General features: G+C 42.9%; 1 protein-coding gene across 1 annotated transcript in view; it reads right to left on the reverse strand.

Moving 5' to 3' along the window:
• Positions 1–15,257, reverse strand: part of LOC131915684 (uncharacterized) — a 63,549-nt gene that overhangs the window by 18,221 nt on the left and 30,071 nt on the right. Inside the window, exon 3 of the mRNA XM_059269086.1 lies at positions 11,402–11,594. Within this exon, the coding sequence (XP_059125069.1) occupies positions 11,402–11,594 (193 nt within the window). The remainder of the gene's footprint in view (positions 1–11,401; positions 11,595–15,257) is intronic.

The following is a 15,257-nucleotide window of genomic DNA, read 5'->3' on the forward strand; positions in this document are numbered from 1 at the left end:
TCTGGCCTCCTAGGGCATCAGGCATGCACATGGTGCATAGATATAATACATATAAAATAAATACAGATTAACAAATCTTGAAAACATCATTTGCTCTATCTTAAAAACATACTGCCAGGTGGTGGTAGCGCATGCCTTTAATCCCAGCACTTGGGAGGCAGAGCCAGCTGGATCTCTGTGAGTTCAAGGCCAACCTGGGCTACAGAGTGAGTTTTGGGAAAGGTGCAAAGCTACACAGAGAAACCCTATCTCAAAAAGCAAAACAAACAAACAAACAAAAAAAAAACAAAAAAAAAAAAACAAAACCAAAAACCTAAAATCTAACTACTTGTATCACTTCTAGCACACCACCATCATCACGTTCTGCCTGGATTTTTGTGACATCTTTGTAACTGGTCCCTCTGCTTTGGTTCCTCCTTGGAGCTATTTCTCTACTTATAAGCCAGAGGATCTTTTAAAACTGAAGTCATATCTTGTTGCTGCTCTGCAGAAACTCTCCAGTGTCTCTTGCCATCTGACTGGAATGCTCTTTCTACTGGGCAATGTCCTAGCAAAACTCTAACTGTTCAGATCTCACACTCATATTTCACTCAGACTTTATCTAGTCTCTGTTTCTTTATAGCACTTAAACTCTTTTGACATACCATTTATAAACCAGGTATGGTGATGTACACTATAATCTCAGCACTTTGGAGGCTGAGACAAGAGCATTGCCATGAGCTGGGCTATACAGTAAGTACCAAGCCAGCCAGAGCTATACGTCTCAAAAAACAAATAATTAAAAAAACAGACATATTATTTATGTGTTTATTATAAATGTCTGCTTTACCAGAATGAGAATCCCATGGGGAAAAGTGTATTTTTGTCTTCTATATTCCCAAAGCCCATGTTAATTGGTAGTAAAGAACAGAGGCTCCGCAAATATTACTGACTGACTAACAAATGTTCCCTTTTCTCTGCTGCTGTTAAAATCATGTTGCTTTCCTGGTGGCCTCTGCTCCCTTCCAGATCTGTCGTCACCTTAGGCATTGATAGTCCCTGGGGTTTCTAAGCAACTTTGAATCCTCACAGACTCTAAATATTAGGTATCTGTCTAACAAGAACTTAATATCAACTATTGTATTTGACAAAGTCTATAGTGATCTGTAGACTAGGCAGTAGCCACAATTAGATATATGGCAGAGGAATAACCTTATTCTGAATGGTAATGCTTCATCTTTTGTGTCTCTGTGTGTGTGGTTTTTCGAGACAGTGTTTCTCTGTGTAACAGTCCTGGCTTCTGCTTTGTAGCCCAGGCTGGCCTTGAACTCACAGAGATCCACCTGCCTCAGTCTCCCGAGTACTGGAATTAAAGGCATATGCCACCCAGCCCAGCCAGTAATGCTTCATCTTAAAGAAAGTCTAGAGGTAAGAGGTATGACAGATTTAAGTTGAAATGAAATTTTCCAATCTAGGCTGGCAATACTCCCCACAAGAGTCATAGACTATTAACACAATCCCCAACATGAGGCATGAGAAGTTCCCTATTGAGTTGTTGGTCAGGATAATCCAAGAGACTACCAAAACATAGGCTATTGCTGTTCCTCTTGGCTGCCTCCCAGAGGCTGAAATCAAATCCCTATTGCTGAAGACACCATGGACTTCAGACACAGGCCTAGAGGATCCTAGCTTAGTCCCTCCTCCCTGGGGACTACCTTCTATGCCACCTGAAGGCACCATGCAAGCCTCCAGGGGAGAGAAGCAACCAATAGTCCTACCCAGCAATAGTCCGACCCACCTATCATATATTTGAACTAAAACAAAGATCAGCATGGCATTATATCCCTAAGGTACAAGAGTGGAAACTGTCCATTCCAACTGTACTAGAAACCCAGCCAACTACCCAGGGTGTATAAGGTCATGGATCTCAGAGGGAGCCTACAATAGTCACTTTACAAACCAGCAAAAATCTTAACTGTAGTCTAAATATGTATCCTTATACCCAAAGATAAGTATAAATCTCAGCCCTCAAAGAAATGTCTCCCTGTAACAGATGGAGATCATTACAGAAAACCACAACCAATAAAAATGCAGAGAATAAATGAATGTGTGGTGCCCGACTCCAACTAATACATCTAAAACACTATTCTTACACCTAAAGCTCAGAAATTATAGAGGAAGAGGGAGCAGAAAGATTAATATAAGAGCTAGAAGAACAAGAAGTTTGCTGTGAGATTTCATCTCCTAGAAATCTCAGAAAAGCTATACCTATGAAGTCTTATCAATACGGCTGCCTAATCGAGACCTGAACTAGGATGACACCAGAAGACATGCACACAGGAAACAGAGAAATCTCCATCCTAGACAAAGAACTAATGCTGAGTAAAATACAGTTTTCCTTGGGGAAGAACACACCAATTGGTTACCAAATACCAAATGTCAGCCCTAAAAACATTCACATACAAGTAACATTATACAGACTGAGCAAGTTATATTTATATATTTGGGAATATGCATTCATATATGCTTACATTAATATACACACATATAACAACGAAGAAACAGAGGCCATGAATTTGCAAAGACACCAAGGCGGGGTGTGTAGGAAGGGTTGGAAGGAGAAAAGGGAAGGGATGAAATCATGTAATTATATTTTAGTTTCAAAAATTGAGGCCAAGAGAAAGAAAGTGGATAGAAGGATGAATTTGGTACTTGGAAAGCTAAGAGGGAAAGATCTCAAGTTCAAGGCCAACATGGACTTCAGAGTGAGTTCAAGGTCAATTTGAACTACATAGTGAGTTTAAGGCCAACCTGGGCCACATAGCAAGACCTTGTCTCAAAAGGAGACAAGAGAAGTACGATGAAGAAAAGTGGGCATGGCCAGTATAAGGTGTACACATTTGGTACCATCTCAGTGAATCCTGCCAATACATGCAATTAATGTTTAATGATTAAAATATGGTTTCTAACAAAACACTACCAGGTTCTAGTCTCAATTTTATTCTATTCCAGTTTTTCCCATGACTTGGATAGTCAGTAGCAGTAACAGATCAATCCACTGTGTGTGTGTTTGGGGGGGAGCGGTGCTGGTGCTAGGGAACCAACCCAGGACTACAGGATTGCTATGCAAGTATTGAGCTACATCTCTGGCTCAGAATCCATTATCTAAACTAGATGAAAATCCAAGTTCACACAGAAGCTTGAACACAGATATTTACAGCAGCTTTATTTCGGGGGGGGGGGGGGGGAGCCAGGTGTGGTGGCACAATGCTATAATCGTAGCACTACAGAAGCTTAGGCAGAAGGATCAAGAGTTCAGGAGTTCAAGGCCAACCTTAACTACACAGTCACTTAGAGGACTGCCTGGGCTACAGAAAATCTGTCTTTTGAAAAACATTCCCTTTGGGGAAGGGATAACCAAGCGTATAGACAAATTGAAGTACATCTATATAGTAGGTTAACTACACAACAATCAAGAAAGATCTGGCTTGAATATGTAATTTAAGAAATGCGCCGGGCGGTGGTGGCGCACGCCTTTAATCCCAGCACTCGGGAGGCAGAGGCAGGCGGATCTCTGTGAGTTCGAGGCCAGCCTGGGCTACCAAGTGAGTCCCAGGAAAGGCGCAAAGCTACACAGAGAAACCCTGTCTCGAAAAACCAAAAAAAAAAAAAAAAAAAAAAAAAAGAAATGCTACTACTGTTAGTCGGGAGTTGGCACACGCCTTTAATCCCAGTGCTCAGGAGGCAGAGATAAGTGGATCCCTGTGAGGACAGCCTTATGTACAGAATGAGTTCCAGGACAGCCATGGGGACACAGTGAAACAAGAAAGAAAAGAGAAGGAAGAAGGGAGGGAGGAAGGGAGGGAGGGAGGGAGGGAGGGAGGGAGGGAGGGAATGTTACTACTTCCCTCAATAGAGGACACAATGCTGAAACTAACGGAATGAAATGTCACAGAGGGACATTAACACTTGCCTGACTTCCCTCCAAGGCTCTTCCCAGTCAATGTTTCTGCAGTTGTTTGTTTGTTTTGAGACAAGTTCTCTCTATGTAGCCCTGACTGGCCTGGAACTCACTAAATATGTCAGGTTGGCCTTGAACTCACAGAGGTCTGCCTGCCTCTTGGAGTGTTGGGATTAAAAGTGTGCATCACGCCAGGCGGTGGTGGCGCACGCCTTTAGTCCCAGCACTCGGGAGGCAGAGGCAGGTGGATCTCTGTGAGTTCGAGGCCAGCCTGGGCTACCAAGCGAGTTCCAGGAAAGGCGCAAAGCTACACAGAGAAACCCTGTCTCGAAAAACCAAAAAAAAAAAAAAGTGTGCATCACAATGCCAGGTCCAACTGATAACTCTTTTTGTTACTAAAAACATGCCACTTTCATCTAGAACCAGAAAAATATGAATCTCAAAATAATTAAACCGAGAAAAAGTTAAACTGGGAGAAAGAATACGCAATTCACTACATGATTCTATTTATATTAAAATTCTAGAAAACAGGGCTGGGAAGTTGGCTCGTGGGTAAAGGAACGGCTGTGAAAGCACGAGGACCTGAGTTTGGATTCCCAGCACTTGGGTAAAAAGCTGGACACAGAGGAGCATGCCTGCAACTGTGTTAGAGGGAGGTAACAGGTGAATCCTGGGAGCTTGCCAGCCAGCCAATGCAGCCATGAGGAGCTCCAGGATACAGTGAGAGACCTTCAAAATTTAAGGTAGAGAACAGTAGAGGAAGACACCCAGTACACAGATATCACACACACACACACACACACACACACACACACACACACACACACACACATACACGAAAATACAAATTAATCATTAGTGACAAAAAGCAGAGATTTCAGTAATCTCTCCTTCCAGGTACAGTTTTGTTTGGGGAACTTTTTTTTTTTTTCAATAAATGTTTAGATTTATTTTGTAAGTATCCCGCTTGTACATATTTATGTGTACTATGTGCATGCCTGCTGCCCTAGATGGTCAAAAAAGGGCACCAGACCACCTGAAACTGGAGTTACAGACAGTTGCAGTTGTAAGGTGCCACATGGGTGCTGGGAACCAAATCTCAGTTCTCTGCAAGAGTAAGAAGTACTCCCAACCACAAAGCCAACTTTCCAGCCCTATGTGGAGGACTTTTGGGGGTGCTAATACTGGAGATTGAGTCCAAGGCTTTGTGCATGCAAAATATTCTCCTACTGAGCTCACACTTAGCCCTTTTTCTGTTTGCTGTTTTTCAAAACGGACTCTCACTGCATTGACCAGGCTGGCTTCCAACTCACACCAATCCTCCCTTCTCGGCCTCCCAAGTTCTGGAATATGAACCACCATCCCCTAGCAGCACTTGGCTTTGTCTGAACCCAGGACCTTCCACACATGCACACTAGGCAAACACCTGACCTCTGAGTTCCATCTCCAGCCCTCTGAGGTGTAATTCTTCCTACCCCAACTCCCTAGGGTGGAGTTAGGAGTTCGCAGGGTCTCACTATCTAGCTAGGCTGGCCTTAGGATTCTTGCATCTCAGCCTCCTTAGTACTGAAATTACACGTAATTCTTTATAAAACCAAACCCACTCATTCTGATTTCGATTAAAACTCTGGAGACCCCTGCATTTTTTTCTGCTCTCAGTTCCTCGGAGAACATGACCTTTCCTGTAAACTGCTGCTATTTACTGACACGGTGAGAATTCAGTTAAGAGTCTGAAATCACTAACCCATGAGACCAGACAAACTGTGGGGGCCGGCAAGACGGCTCAGCTAGCAAAGGTGCTTCCTACCAAACCTGACCACCTGAGTTCAATCCCTGACCACACAGAGAGAACCAATTCTTCCAAGTAGGACTCTGACCTCCACACATACCTGTAGCACAAGTACACACACACACACACACACACACACACACACACACACACACACAAAGGGGCAGAGGGTAAAATTAATTAACTCAGGATTCTAGCTCCTCTGTGATGGCTAATCTTAGTTGCCAACTTGATACACCTAGGAAGAGAGAGCCTAATTGAGGAACTGCCTCCATTAGACTGGCCTGTGGACATGTCTGCAGGACATTTTCTTTTTCTTCTGTTTTATTTTATTATTTATTTCTTTTTTGGTTTTTCAAGACAGGGTTTCTCTGTGCAGCACTGGCTGTCCTGGAACTCGCTTTGTAGACCAGGCTGGCTTCAAATTCACAGAGATCTATCTGCCTGTCTCTGCCTCTTAAGTGCTGGGATTAAAGGCTGCACCACCACCACCTGGCTGGAACATTTTCTTGATTACTAACTAATATGAGTGGGCCCGTCCCTAGGCAGGTGCACCTGGGCTGTATAAGAAAAGTAGGCAAACACAACCTGGGAGAAAGCCAGCAGTCCTCCATCAAGCGCCTACCTGACTTCCCTCAGTGATGAACTGTGACTCGGAAGTGTAAGCCAAATAAACCCTTTTCTGCCCTTTTGGTTGTGTTTGGTCACGGTATTTTATCACAGCAACAGAAAAGCAAACTAGAACACCTTGCCTATCTTATTCCAGACTATTTTGTTCTCTAATGTGTAACTGTCTCACTATACTCCAGCCACAAAGGTCTCTTTGTTACTGATTCTCAATCAAATTTATTCCTGAGGCCTTTCCTTGATTCTCTGCCTAGAACACTTCATACTTGATACTTCAAATTTCAAAGAGAACAAACAGAAGGGAGCCATAGGAAAAGCAAAATGCAAACTCCCTGAAGAGGGTCAGAAACCCAGAGGCTGAGGAGACCAGCGTTCCCTACTCAGTAGTCTAAGGCGAAGTGCTTCTTCAATCTCTGGCCAAAGTGGCTTTTTTGGCTATGAGACAGCTTCTAGAAGGGACTAAGCATTCTGTGTCTAGGTTCAATTACAGAACTCCAGTATCTTGATATGCCATGTAAAATAGATAAGAATAAAATGAAAGGCTGAAGATACAGCTTAGTTAGTACTTGCCCTGAGTTCAACATCTAGCACCCCAACTCCCCCCTAAAAATACCCAAGAGAATAAATATTCTAAAAAGATGCATCCAAGGCCTCTCAAATTTTTCTGCTAAGTGGATCCTAAAAAAATACTAAATATTCTCTTCCGTAAGATGTCATAGGGCAACATAAAAAGTGCACAAGCCCTGATGCAAAATTTGAAGAAATGCATCCTTTTATTTTTTTAGAGATGGGGTTTCACAATGTAGCCCTGGCTAGCCTTCAATTCAGACGGGGTTTCACAATGTAGCCCTGGCTAGACTTCAATTCAGATCATCCTGCCTCTGCCTCCCGAGTGCTGGAATTAAAGATATATTTAAAATATATAGGAATTCTGATTTTTTTCATTTTATTTTATGTACGTGTGTGTGTGTGTGTGTGTGTGTGTGTGTGTGTGTGTGTGTGTGTACCATTTGCATGCAGTACCCACAGAAGCCAGGAGAAGGTGAAAGATTCCACAGGAACTGGAATTCTGGAATTACAGATAGTTGTGAGCTGCCATGTGGGTGCTGGGAACCAAACTCAGGTCCTCTGAAAAAGCAGCCAGTGGCCTTAACCACTAAGCCATCTTTCCAGGCAGTTGTGCCTCTGTGACTCCACTTCTAGGAGAATGCAGAGTCAGACAGATGCCAGGAGCTCACTGATCTACCCAAAATGATGACAACTTCAGGAGCTTTCAAAAAATAATAATAATAATAATAATAAGGTGAAGAAGCAACTGAGGAAAGACATCCATGTCAACTTATGATTTTACATGTACCCACAGGGCGCGCGCGCACACACACGCGCGCACGCGCACACACACACACACACACACACACACACACACACACAGGTTTTTTGAAAGAAGAAATCTGAGTGAGATTGTACATATCTATAATGCAGACACTCAGAAGGCTGAAAGAGAAGGTTCATTGTAATTCAAGGCCAGCCTGACTACATAATTGAGGCCAGCTCCCTGGTCACAGAAGAGACCTGTCTCAGAGGCAGACTATCCACAGAAATTTAATGACTAGGGAGGAAACTCAGTGGTAGAATATTTACCAGTATTCACGAAGCCTTGGATTTAATCCCTAGCACCATTAAAAAAAAGCCAAGCAGTGGCCACACCTTTAATACCAGCACTCGGGAGGCAGAGGTGGGTCTCTGTGAGTTTGAGGCCAGCCTGATGTACAAAGAGAGTTCCAGGATGGCCAGGGCTGTTACAGAGAGAAACCCTGTCTTGAAAACAAAAACAAAAAACAAAACACACAAACAAAAAGTTTGCATGAAAGCCAAAATAAACCCAATAATGGAAGAAGATTACAAAGAAAGCAAACACAACAGTGAAGATCACCAAAAGACAATATGAAAGTAAGCTATTATCACCAAACAGATAGAACACTTCAACTGTAAGGCCTGACGAAACAGTCTCCTCCTTTTTGGGAGGATTCCCAAATCTTAGTACTACTGACAGTTGGGCCAGATAATGGTTGAGTTGGGGTGGGCGTGGGAGCTGTTCTATGTACCTTAGGATGTTTAGAAGCATCCCTGGTCTGTACCAACAAGATGCCAAGTAGCACCCTAACCTACACACCCAGTAGGCCATGACAACCAAAAATGTCTTTATACATCATAAACTATAGCAAAATCATCACAGGGTATACCATATTACATACCAACTAAGACTAGATTCTCCTAGATATTCCTAATTTTATTTTCTTAATTTTTAAAATTACATTTTATTTATTGTGTCTCTATGTACATGCACATGCCACAGTATGTATGTGGAGGTCAAAGGACAACTTGTGGGAGTCCATTTTCTTCTTCCACTCTGTGGGTCAGGGGGAGTCGATTCAAGTGGTCAAGCTTAACGGCAAACACCTTTACCCCCTCTATGCCATCTTGCCAGCCCCAACTGTTCTGAGTGCTGGGGATCTACACTCAGGTCCTCATATTTATACAATAAGTAGTTAACTCACTGAGCCATCTCCCTAGCCCTTGTTTTACCTCCTAACCATCCCCTTCCAAAAGCCAGATGTGGCTGTACTCATCTGTAATACCAGTGGTGAGAGGTGGAGACATGAGGATCCTAAGGGCTCACTAGCCAGCCAGTCTAGCCAATCATTTGCTTCCAGGTTCAGTGAGAGACTCTTGTCTCAAAATACAAGGTACAGTCAAGCATGCTGGCACACACCTTACCCCAACAGGGCCAGGTGGATTTCTTTGAGTTCCAGGCCTGGCCAGCCAAGGTGATATAGGGAAGGAAAATAAGTAGAGAAAAATAAAGGAAGACATCCAATATCAATCCCTGGCCTCCATGTGCACACAAATGAGAGAGACACCTCCATGCATACACACATGCACACACCCCACACACACTCACACACCAAATCAAATCAAACCAATTTTTTTTTTTCAAAAAGAGCTAAAATAGTAAGTTACAACAACTAACACAAGTATCTATTTCTAGGAAAAGTCCAGGAAGGTACATATAGCTCTGACACTGTAATGAAACACAAAATAGTCTTGAGTCAAACTTAAAAAGTCAAGATACCCTAGTTGAACAAGAAAAAGAAGATAGTATCTAACAGAACATTTTATATCATTTTGAACTTTATAAATGATAGAAATAAATAATTTCGCCAGGCAGTGGTGGCACTCGCCTTTAATCCCAGCACTCAGGAGGCAGAGCCAGGCCGATCTCTGCAAGTTCAAGGCCAGCCTGGTCTATAGAGCGAGATCCAGAACAGGCACCAAAACTACACAGAGAAACTCTGTCCCGAAAAACCAAATAAATAAATAAATAGATAGATAGGAAAATAAATAAATAAATAAATAAATAAATAAATAAATAAATAATAAATAAATTCTAGCTTTAAAAGTTCAATTAATACTCACTCTCCCCGCCCCCCCCCCACCCCCCCCCCCCCGTGCAAAAAAAAAAAAATCCAAATATTTGGGTATGGTGGTACACTCCTATAATCCTAGCATTCAGTTGGTAGAAGTAGAAGTAAATTCTAGGCTGCCTGTCCATAGCAAGTTCAGGGCCAATCTGAGTATCACATAGCAAGTCTATCTCAAAAAAATCAAAGTGTTCACTTTGGCAGCATATATACTGAAATCTATATGATAGAAGATTAGCATGATATTCCATATTTTTCAGTCTAGATGCCCATTGAGTGTACATAGAAAATGTGGTGTGTATACATAATGAAGGCTAAAATTAAAATAAAATTATTTGATGAAAGTGAATGGAACTGTAGCCATAGAAGGTATGTGTGTGTATATGTCAATCTGTCTGTCTAAGACAGGGTCTGACTATGTAGCTCTGGCTGACCTGGAAGTTGCTATGGAGACCAGGCTGCCCTGCCTTGGGCCTTTGCCTCTAGAGTATAGAGATTAAAGGTATGCATCTCTATGCCTAGCCCAAAATAATTTTTTTTTAATGCAAACCAAAAAAAAAAAAAAAGGTAGGATTAGGACACTGGCTGGGTGATAAAGCACTGCCTAGGGAGTACCAGACCCAGGCTCCATCCCGGCACAACAAAAACAGGAAAAAAAAGAGGAAAAACCTCAACATTAAAATTACACCATTCTTAAACAAATCAGTAAAATTCTTGCCACATCTAAATAAATAACCATACCGTAATCTTCAAAGGCATGTAATTTTTAGTAAAAACTTGATATCTTTGGGAAGTTGGTTCCAAAACCTCCTGCAGATAACAGAATCCACAGGTACTCAAGCCTCATGTATAAAATGCCATAGTAAAGCCAGGTACGGTGGAACATACCTATAATCCAGTCCCTCAAGAAGCTGAAGCGGGATGATGTCAAGTTTAAGACCAGACTGAAATTCATAGAGACCTTGCCTCAAAAGGAAGGAGGAAAGGGAGGAGTGTGTGTGTGGGGGGGACAGAAGGGGGAGGGAAGGAGGGAGAGAGGGGGGAGGGCGGGAGGGAGGGAGAGAGAAAACCTAGCAATATTCCATGAAGCCAGGAGGGAAGACAATGTGTATATATGCACTACACTCATTAGCAGCATCTAAAATCCTACCTTTCTGTCAAAGATGGGCTAAGTTCTCACCTTTCCACCACTAACCAAGGTTTACTTGGAAGAACAACCATCCACTTCCTGAGAATGAGCACAGAAGTTCTGTGGCTGGGTTCTCTGCCATGTCTTCTCACTTCAGGTGGTCCAATAAATCCAACTAGAACCTAGGTATAATGGCATATGCCTACAGTCTCAGCACTTGGAAGGCTGAGGCAAGAAGATTACAGCAAACTGATGGTTACCCTGGCTTACAGTGTGTTCCAGGCCATCCTCAGCTATACAGCGCAAGACCCTGTCTCAATAGCTCCCAATCTCTCCCCCCGAAAAAAGTACAACCAGAAATACCACACTCTCCCAGTAAAAATTCCACAGAAAAGGAGGATACGGCAATCTCTGTTATCAATAGAGGCACTTACCATCCAGCAGGTCTTCCTCGTCATCCCTGTCATGCTCCTCCACTGCCACCTCCTCCTCCTCCTCCTCCTCTTCCGCATCCTCCAGCTCCACGTCCGGGTCCAGGTCTGGATCGCTCCCTGAGGCGGATTCGTCTGACATGGCTCCCAGAAGTCCTCAGTGGGCATTACCGACTCATGGTCCACTATAGGGGTCCTAAGAGAACAGTAAGAGGCATCAGTCAGAATCACCAAGGCTTCACTTAGTGCAAATCTTTCCAAGAAAAAGATACTAAAGGTGAATTCCCCTGAGCTTTTGAAAGCAAGGCGAACTAACCAAATCTGAACCTCGGTCTTCTCTATGAGTAGACTACCATGGCACATGTTTGCTGACTTTGCCCAGTTCAGGCATTTCAAGGGCTGCTTTGACCAAGAAGTAACCGCCACAAAATAAAAACTGAATGTCTTAGAATTCCCTTGTTCACGCCCTCCTTTTCCTCCTTCCAGTTTCCTGGAAACCATCTCCTGCCCACACCTGCATGTCTACACATACACATATACTTATTTATAATCCCAGGCACTAATCTAGGTACAGCAGGAGGAAAAAGAATATAGGGAATGTGCGGGGCTGGTGTGCGCCAGAGGGAGCTGCTACTTTACACTGGGGTGTCAAGGGAGTTCTCACTAAGCAGAGACTAAAAGGACTCAGCGAAGCCATGCAGACACCTGCAGGAGTGTATTTCAGGCAGAGTGAGCATCAGAGGCCAAGCCCTGAATCAGCCCTGAGAATAAGGAATGGGCCTTGTGTGGAATAGGGCAGGTACGACCATAGGATACCACCCGACAGTTCACTCTCCAATCAACAGAATCAAGATCTGGACCTAGTGAGAAGTTGACTGTTTACTATACCGTCACTCTGCTCAAGCTTGTAGGAAGCCTCATGTGTAGGTCTCAGGGGCCATGTCTGCTTTTAGGCTCTTCTCTACCTCTTGGCCTACTTCCAACCACATCTTTCAAAAAGCTTTGCAAAGTGTCCTCAAGTGTCTGAAATCACATTTCCCTTCTCAATTCCATTAGCCATACTAACTGCTTAGACCTCAACTGAAGGGTTCATACAGGTTACCCCCTGACCCCACAGTAAACCTCCAGAACAGATGTGTAAATGAGAACTATCTTTATACCGTGGGACCATGGGTATTCATCTGTCCATATTCCCTGCCTCACTTGTCAATCTGCTATATCACATATATCATGCAGCAGAACTATCTATTCCTCTCTTCTCCCCCATCTCCTTCTTCATCCCTTCCCGGTCTCCATAACTTTATTGTTAATTATAGAGGGCATCTCTTTCCTCTTCCTCCTCCTCCTCCTCCTCCTCCTCCTCCTCCTCCTCCTCCTCCTCCTCCTTCTCCTCCTCCTCCTTTTATTTTGCTTTGTTTTTCAAGACATGGTTTTCTCTGTGTAGTCCTGGTTGTCCTGGACCAGGCTGGTTTTGAACTCACAGAGATCCACCCGCCTCCGCCTCTTGAGTGCTAGGATTAAAGGAGTGTTCCACCACTGCTCAGCTCCTCCTCCTTTTTTGTTTGGGGTGGGGAATAGTTTTTGAGACAGGGTTTCCAGTAGCTCAGACTGGCCTTCAATTGGCATTGTAGCCAAAGCTATCCTCGAACTCCAGATCCTCATGTCTTCACCTCCCAAGTCCAAAGATTATAGGTATAAGCTATCACAACTGGCTTTAGAGAAAGTTTCTAATGAGTAAGTACTTTTCCTCGGAAATAAGGTTTGTAATACTGGAGTAACAATCACAGTAACAAGGAATAGGCTTCTACATCCTCAGTTAACAACCTGCTTCAAAACCTCAGCCAAAAGAAAAAAGAAAAAGAAAAGGCTGGGTATGGTAGCCCAGACCTTTAAACCCAGCACTCAAGCAAAGGCAGGTGGACCTCTGTGAGTTCCAGGACAGCCTGAACTACATATAGAGAGACTGTCTAAATAATAAACAACCAAAACATACACCACAGCCTCAGCCCTCAAGGTCCTGGCAGAAGCAATATCCAACTACTACATACACTATTGGACATGAGACACCAATGCAGCCCCCTACTCAGAACAGTCTCAAACAGGAGACTGCCAGCCATGGTGGCATCTGCCTGCAATCCTGGCAGAGACAGGAGGATCACTGCATATTTGAGTCCAGCCTGGTCTACACAGCAAGTTTCAGAACAGCAAAGGTTACATGGCAAGACCCAGTGTTTCCACTATCATTACCACCCTCACCCTCAACAGCAGTGCCCACCGTCATTACCACCCTCACCCTCAACAGCAGTGTCCACCATCTTACCACCCTCACCCTCAACAGCAGTGCCCACCGTCATTACCACCCTCACCCTCAACAGCAGTGTCCACCGTCATTACCACCCTCACCCTCAACAGCAGGACAACATTATAACAGCAAAGAAACAGGACACTTGAAACAGAGCCAACGGAGAGGAGCACAGAGGAAAGATGGATAATAAGTATCACAGTTCAGTAGGGTAAAGTGCACAATTCAGCATAGATTTTATTTCTAAAACATGGAAAAGGGGATTTTAAAGGCTCCCAATACAAAAACGGATAATTTTTGAAGAAAGAGAAAAGCTAACTTCTTGACATTGTATAAATGTATCAGATTATCATATTACCTATAAATATGTACAATTATTATGTGTGGCTCTTTTAAAATTAAAAATGGTACCCAGACCATCAGATGAGTAGAAGAATAGAAAGTGACTGAATTCTCAGAGAATGTCAAGTTTTTCTTTTACCCATTCTTCCATAGGCCACTAATTTTTTTGCTAGAGATGACAAAATGAACATTATTCCCAGCTCTTTAGAACCACATCAACTACTTAAGATGCACTATTACTGATTTTCAAAAAGGTCACAAACAGGGAACTGAGAGAAAGTTCAGTCAGTAAAGAGTGCTTGTCTTGTAAGCACAAGGACCCGAGTTTGATTCCCAGAACCCTTGATTTTAAACAAACCAACAGCCAACAAAGCCAAGCATGGTGGTACACACTTGTAATCTCAGTGCTGGGGAGGCTAAGACAGATAAATCCCTTGGACTCTCTAGCCTGCCTAGCCTGCTTGATGAATGAGTTTCATTCCAGTGAGAGACACTGTCTCAAAAAAAAGGTGGATGATACTTGAGAAACACACCCAGTGTTGTCCCTTGGCCTATGTGCCATGCGTGCGTGCATATACACACACACACACACACACACACACACACACACACACACAAATGTGCGTGATTTGCGGCCTTTGTTCACAAAGCAGAGCATTCTTAGAAAGCCCACGCTGAAATCAAAGAACTAAATAAAGGTGCACACACCAGCAGTGGAGTAGTCCATGCAATTTCAAAGATGGACAGTAATGGTAGCATATGATCCTGTCTTTTAGTGAAAAAAAAAAAATCTTTCTACTAGACATGGCACAGCAGTAATACTAGAACTTAGGAAGAAGAGGCAGAAAAATTGCTAATTCAAGACCAGCCTAGGATACACAACAAAACCCTGGGTTAGAAAGAGCATCTTTTTCATTGCATGACTTCATTAACTCTGGAGATTTTTGAATAGTATTAAATTTTCCCAAATGACATCAGAGCAATTCCATAACAAGTACATATGACTTCATTAAAAATATAAATACTACATACACATACACACAAATACATACACATACACACAAATACATACACATACAAAATATAAACATAACCCTGGATTTAATAACTTACAAGGGAACATGAAAACACTCAGTCTACAGCATTGAGCAATACCCTGTAACAAAACCCACTAGTAAAAGAATTTATATAATTCAAAGACAAGAAAAGAGTTTA

Source organism: Peromyscus eremicus, chromosome 7 (genome assembly GCF_949786415.1).
Source record: "Peromyscus eremicus chromosome 7, PerEre_H2_v1, whole genome shotgun sequence".
Taxonomy (NCBI): Eukaryota; Metazoa; Chordata; class Mammalia; order Rodentia; family Cricetidae; genus Peromyscus; species Peromyscus eremicus.